Here is an 11,374-nt window from a genome sequence, read left to right as displayed (position 1 = left end):
CCAAAAAAAGAGAGAGAGAGAGAGAGAGAAAGAAAACGAGGGGGTGGGGTTTCAGCTCAGTGGTAGAGCGCTTGCCTAGCACATGTGAAGCACTGGGTTTGACCCTCAGCATCACATAAAAATAAATGAATACAATAAAGTTATTGTGTCCATCTACAACTAAAAATATATTAAAAAGAAATGAACATAGCTTCAAATGAAGTCAAACAATTACATCACAGACAAGTCTGCAGCAGAATTTAGGATGTGATAAGCATCCGAGAGCAAACATAAGACTCTTAAAAAAAAAAAAAAAGAAAAAAAAAGAAGCAGACACAGATGTATGCCAATCCAGCCTCGGAAGACACACACACTCCTACAACCGAGACACAGCCTCATGATCAATCACAGTTCATCTCTATTTCACTTATATAATCACTTACAAGCACCTGGATATTAAGAAAATTGTACTTCCAGAGCCTCAAAACTCCTGCCAAAATCTAAGTGAAACAGTTCCCGGCCTTCAAGAGAAGAAGCATTGTGCAATTGCTATCTACCTTTCTCAGACAGAAGAGGCAAGCAGCCCAAGGTCACAAAATGAGTCACTATCGGAAGTGAGACTTTTTTTTTTTTTTAAATAAAAGTGTATGTGCTGTCCTTTAAGCATAATATACTGACCTGCCATCAATGAGGGTTTGCTCTAAGCTATTTTTCTTGCAGCAAAAGGCTGCCTCCTGAGCAAGGTAGTGGGGATTGAACACCCCCCACCCCAGGATGAACACTGAGCGAGAGGGTGATCACCGAGCCACACAGAGCACCTCCCAATCAGTCACTCAACAAGCATCCTCTGAGAGCCTGCTCGGCGGGCTGGGGTGTGATGCAGAAGATGGAAATGCAGGGTCCCCGGACGAAAGGCAGGCACACACTCAGTAAGTGATCACACAGAGAATGAGTTGATTAGATTCTGAGAGACGCTCCAAAGGTCCTTGGGGAGCAGGACCAAGGGAAGGCAGAAGGAGTCAGGCAACAATTTCCCAAGAGCGGCGACATTTGAGCGTTGGCTTGAAGAGAGGCACAGACTGGATGAAGAGCAGGAGGGGAGACAGAAGGACGGAGACAGAGGGGACGGTGTGGAAAGGGCGCGCTCTGTGGCCACAGGGAATGGAAGGAGGCTGGGATCTGGTGTCTGGTGCAAAGAGGTGTTGGCAGAGAGGGGCTCCCAGGGAAATGGGAAAAGGGCAGCAGTCATACAGTGTGACAGTTGGGGACTCTATGAGTTATCTTTGCTGAGAGACAGAGTGTTACAATGTTTAGCAACTTAAGACAACAATAAACATTTATTATGACATGGGTTCTGGTCAGGCACTTTGGGGAAGAGAGAGAGAGAGAGAGAGAGAAATGAAGGAAGGGAGCAATCAAGCAAGCAAGGACTTTCAGGACAGCCAGCTTACATGGTGACAGGTGCTGCTGTTGGTAGGAGGCCTCAGTTCCTTGCTACCTGGACTGAAAGGCTGCTCCACCACCCTCAGGACATGGCAGCCAGCTTTTGCCATAGCAGGTGATCAAGAGAGAATATGGCAGAAACCAGGATGTCCCTCATGTCCTTGCCTCAGAAATCCCACAGCGTCACTGTGACAGTATCTCGTCCATTGCGTAGACCTATCCCACGTGGGAGGGGCTGCCCACGGGCATGGATACCAGGAATCCAGGACCCAGGAGCCATCTTGGAGGCCAGGAAGACCAGAAAGGCCTCACTGCAGAGCGCCGGGGCCTCCACCGGGCACTCAGGAATACAGTGGTTCCTACGATGGCAGTGACCAAGGACAGAGTATAGCAATCAGTCCACCTTTCTCATTTGGCAGAAAAAAGAAATCTGCTGAATGCATATGCATAAATAAATATGCATTAATCAGTCTGTCGAGGGCACTGAGGCGCTTTCACAATCCCAGGAGTAAATGATAATGAGATCCAGTAAGTACGACACACGAAAATCAATCTCTCTCTCTCTCTTATTTATTTATTTTTGTAAAGGGGGTTTCACTGTGTCCCCCAAGCTGGCCCCTAACCGGGCTCAGTCCTCACCCAGCCCTAGAGGAGCTGGGACCCAGCTGCCCCACGAATCTTTAGCACGATTAGGAAGCATCAGAGAATCACTGAGAGGCACTCATCAGACACGGCAAATCAAGACACAGGCCCCTCTCCATCCCCAAGCCTCACTGAAAGAACAGTAAAGGGACACAGGTGACAGACGGTGACAAGGAGGAAGGACGGAGGGCAACAAGCCCAGTGGAATGGAGAAGACTGCAGCCCAGTGAGCGTCAGGCCCGTGTGGCCCAGGACCCTGGAAACCCAGCAGTGCCATCCACAGGCATCTCGGGTGGGAATGGAAGGGGAGGACCCTCCTGTCCTGAGCAGCATGGAGACCCCAGCCCACCCCCCACCAGACCGGAGCTTTACTCGTTAGAGGACTAAAGCAAAGGGCCTCCAGGCTGAAGACCCCACCATGAGGGGAACCGAACCTCCATGGATCCGTGGGACCTCCTGGCCCCATCTCCACACCAGGGCAGCCAGCATGGCACAGCCCTCCGCTATAGGCAGACCAGCAGCACTCTACACAGTGACGGCCACACTTGAGGGCTTCCTCACAAATGGCTCTGTCCTCAGATGGGTGCTCACACGGCAAGCCCTGCCATCCCTCCCAAGCACCCTCCACACACCCAGAGCTGCCAATCAGCTTCCTACCCTCAGCTAGGACTACACCACAGTGATTACGTTAGAGGAAAAGATCTATATTTGTTTAATTAATTTAAAAGAAAAATCAGGGGAAAGAGCCGTGCTCTGTGGTGCATACCTGTAATCCCAGCTACTCGGGAGGCTGAGGCAGGAGGATTGCAAGTTGGAGGCCAGCCTTGGCAACTGAGTGAGGCCCTTAGCAAGATCCGGTCTCAAAATAAAACATTTTTTAAAAAGGGCTGGGATGTGGCTCAGTGGTTAAGCAACCCTGGGTTCAATCCCTGGTACCACACACACACAAAAAAAAGAATGAAAAAGTCAGGGGAAAGAAGCTTAGCCTATCAATACAGGACACGGAAAAAGACTTTTAAAAACCACTATAATTAGAAAACACTAAGGTTTCCACCAAAAAACATTTGGAACTAATTACAGCAAAGCCGAAAAATCAACAAGCAAAAATCAGTTGTGTTTCTCTATACTAACAAAGAACAATCTGAGATGGAGATAGGAATCCTATTTACATAGCATCAAAAAGATACAATTACTTGGGAATAAAGATGTCACCAAGAAGGCAAACAATCTGTACACCAGAAAATAGAAAACATGGCCTAAAGAAATCAAAGATGGCACAAACAAATGGAAGCACATCCCGGTTTATGGGTTCAAAGACTGTATTGTCCAGATGTCCATCTACCCAAAGCCATCTTCATGTTTAACGCAATCTCCATCAAAATTCTAATGACATTTTCCAGAAATAGAAAAGTCCATCAAGGGCTGGGATTGTGGCTCAGCGGTAGAGCACTCACCTAGCACGGGTGGGACCCGGGTTCGATCCTCAGCACCACATAAAAATAAAGGCATTGTGTTGTGTCCATCTACATCTAACAAATAAATATTTAAAAAGAAAGAAAAGAAAAGTCCATCAAAAAAAATTGTATGGGGGCTGGGGATTTGGCTCAAGCGGTAGCGCGCTTGCCTGGCATGCGTGCTGCCCGGGTTCGATCCTCAGCACCACATACCAACAAAGATGTTGTGTCCGCCAAAAACTAAAAAATAAATATTAAAATTCTCTCTCTCTTAAAAAAAAAAAGATGTATACTTAAAAACAGCAAAAAGCCACCAACGCATAGTGGCACAGGCCTGTAATCCCAGTAACTCAGGAGGCTGAGGCAGAAAGATCAGAAGTTCAAGGCCAACTTTAGCAATTTAGCAAGACTCTGTCTCAAAATAAAATAAAAATGCTGGCTCAGTGGTAAAGCATCCCTGGGTTTAATCCCCAGTATCAAATTAAAAAAAAAAAAAGGCTGAAATAAGAAATTATATGTTATATGTATCTTACCTCAATTAAATTATAATTAATATTCTCAGAGACATTAGAGTAAATCCATGAAATAAGAATTGGCAGCAATAAAAATAATAAGAAATTGGTTTTAGAAGTGAAAAATTTTTGTCTCATAAAAAGACTTTTGCTGGGCATGGTGGCACATGCCTGTAATCCCAGTGGCTCGTGAGGCTGAGGCAGGAGGATCGCAAATTCAAAGCCAGCCTCAGCAACTTAGTGAGGTCCTAAGCAACTCAGTGAGACCCTGTCTCTAAATAAAAATATAAAAAGGGGTGGGGAATGTATGTGGCTCAGCGCCCTTGGGTTTCAATCCCTGGTGTGTGTGTGGCGGGGGCTTTAAATAAAAAAGATGTGGGCCAGGGACATAGCTAAGTGTCAGACCCTTGCAAGCTGAGGCCCGGGGTTTTTTTTGTTTTGTTTAATATTTATTTTTTAGTTTTCGGCAGACACAACATCTTTGTTGGTATGTGGTGCTGAGGATCGAACCCGGGCCGCACTCATGCCAGTCAAGCGCACTACCGCTTGAGCCACATCCCCAGCCCGAGGCCCGGGGTTTTATCCCCAGCACAAATCTAACAGAAAATCTGGAAGACAAAGTTGAGGTAATGTCCCAGAAAATAGAACAAACTTTTTAAAATGGAAAATTAGAAAGAACATTTTAGAAAAACTGGAAGATGAATTCAAGATATCCACCTAAAATAGATCTGAAAGGAAAAAACAGAAAAGAGAAGATGGGGTGGAGGAAATAGGCACAAAGAGATCCCCCGCAAAACTGATTTCCAAGACTAAAAGAAATCGATGTCCCGATTAAAGGGCCCACCAAGGGCCCATACTCAACATACATCACTAGGAAACTTGAGAGCTCTGGAAGAACCTAGAAAGTTCCAGGGAGAAAAGCCATGTCATTCATATAAGACCAGGCATCAGAATGTCATTCGACTTTTTATCTTTATTTATTCATTTTGCAAGGCTGGGATCAAACCCACGTTCTGTTGGAGAACTGGAGGATGAATTAGTGATAGGTACCTAAGAAAGTTTTGTTTAAAAAATGAGGCAATTAGTAACTTCTGGAAAGGAAAAGTCATCCAATAAGGGAAACAATTGTGACACACAGTATATACTTAGTCATGATCATTAAGCGCTGAATACTGTTTCAACAAAAACAATAAAATGTTCTAACTAAACTAGGAGGGAGGGAGGAAGAAAAATATGTGTGGTGGAAGGTAGACAAAAGAGCAATCATCATCACCTACTGTAACAGGGAGGCAATAAGCAAAGATTTTAAAACTGGAAAATCTGGCTGGGTGTGGTGGGGCACAGCCATAACCCCAGCAGCTCAGCAGGCAGAGGCAGGAGGATCACAAATTCAAGGCCAGTCAGTCTCAGCAATTTAGGGAGGTCCTAAGCCATTTAGCAAGATCCTGTCTCAAAAAATAAAAAAGGCTGGGGATGTGGCTCAGTGGTAAAGCATCCCTGGGTTCAATCCCCAGTACCAAGGAAAAAAAAGAAAGAAAACAAACTGAAAAAAGAAAAAAAAAATCTAACTGCATACTAGTCTATGAAGTAGTGATACCTTGGTGCAAGCTTTTCCGGTGGATGCACTGGGGGAAAGCTTAACACAGGAGATGGAAATGAGCTCTGCTCCCATCCTGCCCACCCACTTCCCGTGGCCAGGCCAGCTTTTTTAACCACCCAATACAAAGGCTGGTAGTATCAAGGGCAGGTGAGCCCTATAAGGGAACAGGTTTAGGAAAAGAAGAACAGACTGTTCAAGACCAAGTTCAGCGGAGTAAGGGGTCCAGGAGGATGCAGCCAATTGAGGATGGGGAGGAGAGAACACAGGCCCAGGGGGCCAGAGGAGTTGTTAACAATGTATCAAAGAAGCAACAGATAGGAGCAAAGTGATTAGAGGGGAGGCCCCAAATCCCCAGGCCCAGACAGAAGGCCAGGGAATTCAAGGCCACCTTTGGGAAGGAGAGAAGAGAAAGATTAATTAACATCAGCAATGTCAAATGCTGCTTTTTTGGTCAAGGAGTCTTAACCTAAAAACAGACTACAGCCCTTGTCACCTCCTGTGTTTTCAAATGACACCCCACCCAGAGGTTTCTTCCAAAAACCAATAGAAACAGAAGCCACATCCCAGGATTAATGACCTTAGGACCAACTAGGGAGAGAGAGGGAGAGAGCAGGGATTCCATGTACAGTGCACACCTGCACATTCCCTCTCTCTAGTCCTCTGGTAGGGAGGAGGGTTAGGGTTGCCAGGTTAACTACAGGAAATTCTCAGGACATACTTATACCATGTGGTTTTGTTTGTTTGTTTATTGCTTATTTATTTATTTTGGTAGGAGGACTGAACTCAGGGGCACTCGACCACTGAGCCCATTCCCAGCCCTACTTTGCATTTTTTTTTTTAGAGACAGGGTCTCATTACATTGTTTAAAGCCTAAATTGCTGAGGCTGGCTTTGAACTCCTGATCCTCCTGTCTCAGCCTCCCAAGCCAATGGGTCCTGCTCTACCTTGTTTGTTTTTTTAAATTGTCATAACAATTAACTCTAGCAACTCTAAAGAGGTAACACCATCCTCTGGGCAAAAGCTTGGCGACTTTGCCTCTGGACACTGCCACCAGCCTCTGGCCATTGCAAGGACAGAACTCCCAGTGGCAAGGTCAGGAAGGAGGGCCTAGGAGACCCCAGGCAGGATGAGGCAGAATTTTTCAATGAGCGGACTCTCAGGTCAAAACCACATGAAGTCTTTTCCTTGAAAGGTTTTGGTTGGGTTAATGTCTCCATCGGTCCAAGAGGCAGCTCGGGTACCCTGAGAAGCACTTCCATGACCCCCAGCTTTGCTGAGCCTGTACCCTTCCTGGGAAATCAGGTCACATCTTGGGTGGGAACCGTGGAAGACTTTTCTGTCCTTATATGAACTTTTACCACAAGCGTATATTACTTTTATAATCAGCAGAAGGCAATGAAGACATGACCGTGCTAAATATGAAATGAGTCTGCCCTGGACCAGTCTTCTGTGGGGCAGCCTCCAAAGCAAGTAATTTCCGGTTCTTTATTTGCACCTCATTTTGGAAGCACTCAGCAGCCCCATAGTGGTTTGTCCTTTTACTTTTATTCCCCTGGGGGGGGTTCTGAGCCCAGCCACTCACCACTCCTGCCTGCAGGCGCAGGATGATCAACCAATCTAGTCACTGACCCCACTCTCAGATTTCTCTGGGTTTGGCTTACTCTGAATTCAGTCCATGTCCAGACCTGGGCTCACTTCTAACCTGGAAGACATCCAAGATGACCTGTCCAGAAGCCAGAGTAGGAGCTTGAGTGTTGACTGCATGGGACCACAAGGCAGTGGGATGACAGAGCCCACATCGGACCAGTCCTGGGATTCTAGGGAGCTTGTGGCTTAACAAATTCTGGAAGCGGGGAAAGTGTCCCCACACCCAGAGATAGCTAGCTGTCTGTTAGTACACTAGGGCCCCTCCCTAGTAAGAGCCAACCACTTTCTCTTAGGGAGTTCCAGGGGAAGATGGCCAATGTCCCATCCATATAGTGGACTCATAGAAGGGTGGAGCCTGCTCTTGGGTTCCCAGGACCTAGATAGAGCCTTAGATCTACTTACTACCAGCCCTGTGACCTTGGGCCAATCAACTAACTGAGCCTTGGTGTCCTGAGGATTAAATGAGATAATGAATGCTAAACACCTGGGAACAAATAAGGAGTTCACAAATAGGAGTTTATCTATTTAATCTTCAGACAGCCCAGAGGCAGCACTTTGACCAGAGGGAACATTTCATCTGCCAGTCCCACAGACCCAGGATTGTTCTGAAAGGTTCCCCCCACCCACAAAGAGTACCCTTTCCCTGCTTCTGTCCAGGCGACCAGATACTGGAGCAGTGACAGCCTCTGCTCCGGTGCAGCAGCCTGGCCCACGACCTTGGAGGAACCTGGGAGAAAGCTTCACCAAGCGACAGTACTTTTCCACTGCACTGCTCGGCCACCTCTGCTGGCTTTGTGCTGTGCAGACCGGAGGCAAAGTGCACAAGGCCGGCCCCATCAGGAACCCATCCCATCAGAAAACCACCCAAATCCTATTCTCAGGGATGGGGATAGGGACCTGCCGTGGGTGAGGAGCAGGAGGAATTCTAGAAAGAGGGGGTCTCCGAATGTGCCACGGGGGGAAGGGGGCAAGGATCCCACTAGAGAGGCCAGAGAATTTGCATCGGCAAAGTCATCCAGGGATTCCTAATCCTTTACCTCCCCTCTGTCCTCACCCCTCTCATAATAATGATTAAACCCTTTCTGCCGCGCCTGTGCCGGGTCCCGGGCAGCGCGAGCTTGTGCTGGGGGAAGGGAAAGGGGAGGGCGAGGGGAGGGGACAAGAGAGCTAGCGGTCCCGCCCGGTGATGTAGGCAGCCCGGGGAGGTGGAGCCGCGACGCCTGAAGGAGTCCCCACCGCAGCCGCGCTCTAGGTCTACCCCACCGAGCAGCTGCCATCCCCGGCACCGGCGACCTCCCTTGCCGCCGCAATTTGGGCGGCAGGGACCACGGGAATCCCCTCTTATTCGGGCCTGGGGGGCGTCCGCCAATCCCAGTCCCTGCCCCTCCTTGCTTCCCAGACGGCTGGAGCCATTCCCGGGGGACGCTATTCCCGGCCGCACGCCGCCGCCCGGGCATCTCGGCGGCCAGCCCGGCTGGGCAACGGGCATCTGCGAAACTAGCCCCGCCTGGCACTGGGCATCTTGGGCACCGGCTGTCTCTGGCGCCGCCCAGCTTTTCGCGACTACAGGGCGGTGGGCTTCTGGGCGCTTTTCCTTCCCTGGGTCGCTGGACAGGACGCTGGTGAGCTCCCTGCGCCTCCAGCCCCCTGCGCCGCGATGCTGCCCTGGAGGCGAAACAAATTCGTGCTGGTGGAGGACGAGGCCAAGTGCAAAACGAAGAGCCTGAGCCCGGGGCTCGCCTACACGTCTCTCCTCTCCAGCTTCCTGCGCTCCTGCCCGGACCTGCTGCCCGACTGGCCGCTGGAGCGCCTGGGCCGCGTGTTCCGCAGCCGGCGCCAGAAAGTGGAGCTCAACCGGGAGGACCCGACCTATACGGTGTGGTACCTGGGTAACGCCGTCACCCTGCACGCCAAGGGCGACGGCTGCACAGACGACGCGGTGGGCAAGATCTGGGCGCGCTGCGGGCCGGGCGGGGGCACCAAGATGAAGCTGACGCTGGGGCCGCACGGCATCCGCATGCAGCCGTGCGAGCGCAGCGCCGCAGGGGGATCGGGGGGCCGCAGGCCGACGCACGCCTACCTGCTGCCGCGCATCACCTACTGCACGGCGGACGGGCGCCACCCGCGTGTCTTCGCCTGGGTCTACCGCCACCAGGCGCGCCACAAGGCCGTGGTGCTGCGCTGCCACGCCGTGCTGCTGGCGCGGGCGCACAAGGCGCGCGCCCTGGCCCGCCTGCTCCGCCAGACCGCGCTGGCGGCCTTCAGCGACTTCAAGCGGCTGCAACGCCAAAGCGACGCGCGCCACGTGCGCCAGCAGCACCTCCGCGCAGGGGGCGCCGCCGCCTCGGTGCCCCGCGCCCCACTACGCCGCCTGCTCAACGCCAAGTGCGCCTACCGGCCGCCGCCGACGGAGCGCTGCCGCGGGGCGCCGCGCCTCAGCAGCATCCAGGAGGAGGACGAAGAGGAGGAGGAGGACGCGGAGTCGGGCGAGGCCGGAGCCCCCCAACGCGAGCGGCCCGAGGTGCTCAGCCTGGCCCGGGAGCTGAGGACGTGCAGCCTGCGGGGCGCCCCGGCGCCTCCGCCGCCCGCGCAGCCCCTCCACTGGAAGTCCGGCCCCAGGGAGCGCGCGGGCCAGGCGCGCTGAGAGCCCAGGGGCAGGACTCGCCGCCCGACACCCGGCCGCCAGACTTACTGCCTCCAACCCCGACCCTGCCCGCTTCGGCTCCCCGCTGGTCCCTGGCCCTGCCGCCCTTGTGGTCTCGTCGTCGCCTCGCCCCTCATCCTGGCTCAGGGTGACACCTGATATGCCCTGGGTTATTTTTTTTGGGGGGGTGGCGTGTTCACTTCCCTGCAAACCCAGAGTTTCCTGGGCCCTCCGTTGGGGAACTGCCCTTGCGCTTTACACCGAGTCTGTGCCTACAGACCTCCCTGCTTCCAGCCAAAACATCCTCTCAGGAGAAGGGAGAGAAATTTTCAGAAACCATGGATGGTGGGTTTGGACCCTGACCAGGGTGGAGGCAGTGGCCCTGCCCTGGGTCCCTCTAGTCTTTTTCCCCGTGGTAAGAACCATCCTGGAGAGGCATTCTTGTAGGGAAAGAATGGAGTGACTGGGGGAAACTGAGGCCAGGCCCATAATGGGCACAGCGTCTGCAGGTCAAACTAACGAGGAAGAATTCTCTGCCTTGTGTGGGGCCTTTCTATGCCTTGGAGGACTCCTGGGACTTCACTGCTCTGCCTCTGGAGAAGACAGACTGGGCTGGTAACAGCTCTGCACCAGGCAGCTGCCAGAGCTTGTGCCTTGGCACCCCTAAGGATTCCACACTCCATCTACAGACAGATAAGTAAGGTCCCCCACTAGGTGCCAACAGCCAGGACCAAAGATGGGGCCTCCAAAGGAGGTAAGAAGAACCATTGGCTGGTGTGTGGGGATGCAGATGCTGGAGGAGAAATGCCCCAAGTCAAGGCTCTGGGCAAGTAGTCCTGACTGCAGCTGGATTCACACGGCAGGCTGAAGAAGGAGAGTGTGCTACCCCAACACAGGGAGGTGTCTCTACAGGGCCACAAAAAAGCCCAAAGATCTGTGTTACCAACCGATCATTGTAAATAAAGTGGATCTGCTTTTTCAGCCCTGTCATCCCTCCTGTCTTGTGTTTGATGCCAGGCCGCAGGGGCTGAGGTGGTCCTCAGGACCCAGCAGGGCAGGAGGAGACCCAGGACATAGCTCCTGTAGCTGGCTGGAACCAGCTGCCAGGTTTGGGGTGGGGGCTGCTGTCAGGAAGCTGTTCCTTTAATGTCAGGGGAGAGGCATAAGCTGTGTCTGAAAACCATTGAGCCAAGCCCTGGAGGAGCCTCCTCGGTCTCGGCTTCCCACAATGTCTGTACACTGGGCACTCAGACGCAAGTGTCTCTGGGACATTTGGCAGGAGGGGGCCCTGAGCTGAGTGAGGGCTTCTCATGAGCCTTGTATTTTCAAGAAGTTTCGTGTGTATGTCACAATATGTGGTATAGACTGTGTGTCCCTTCAGGAATGAGAGGAGGGTTATGGAGGAGGGTTGGCAGCCCAGTTTTCTTTTGAGAGGACTGGAGAAATCTGTGCA

General features: G+C 51.7%; 1 protein-coding gene across 1 annotated transcript; it reads left to right on the top strand.

Moving 5' to 3' along the window:
• Nucleotides 1-8,484: 8,484 nt before the first annotated feature.
• On the top strand, nucleotides 8,485-10,902 carry Fam43b (family with sequence similarity 43 member B). The gene has a single exon (XM_046469399.2). The coding sequence runs from the start codon at nucleotides 8,935-8,937 to the stop codon at nucleotides 9,919-9,921; it is 987 nt and encodes a 328-aa protein (XP_046325355.1). The 5' UTR covers nucleotides 8,485-8,934; the 3' UTR covers nucleotides 9,922-10,902.
• The last annotated feature ends 472 nt before the right edge of the window (nucleotides 10,903-11,374 follow it).

Source organism: Marmota monax, unplaced genomic scaffold (assembly GCF_021218885.2).
Source record: "Marmota monax isolate L192 unplaced genomic scaffold, Marmota_monax_Labrador192_F-V1.1 WCK01_AAM20220418_F8-fsc00008, whole genome shotgun sequence".
Classification (NCBI taxonomy): domain Eukaryota; kingdom Metazoa; phylum Chordata; class Mammalia; order Rodentia; family Sciuridae; genus Marmota; species Marmota monax.
The sequence above is the reverse complement of the archived record's forward strand: the minus strand, read 5'-3'. Positions and strand labels throughout refer to the sequence as shown.

Excerpts from the sequence above, each read along its gene's own strand:
- Fam43b (XM_046469399.2), top strand. The coding sequence starts at position 8,935 with ATGCTGCCCTGGAGGCGAAACAAATTCGTGCTGGTGGAGGACGAGGCC.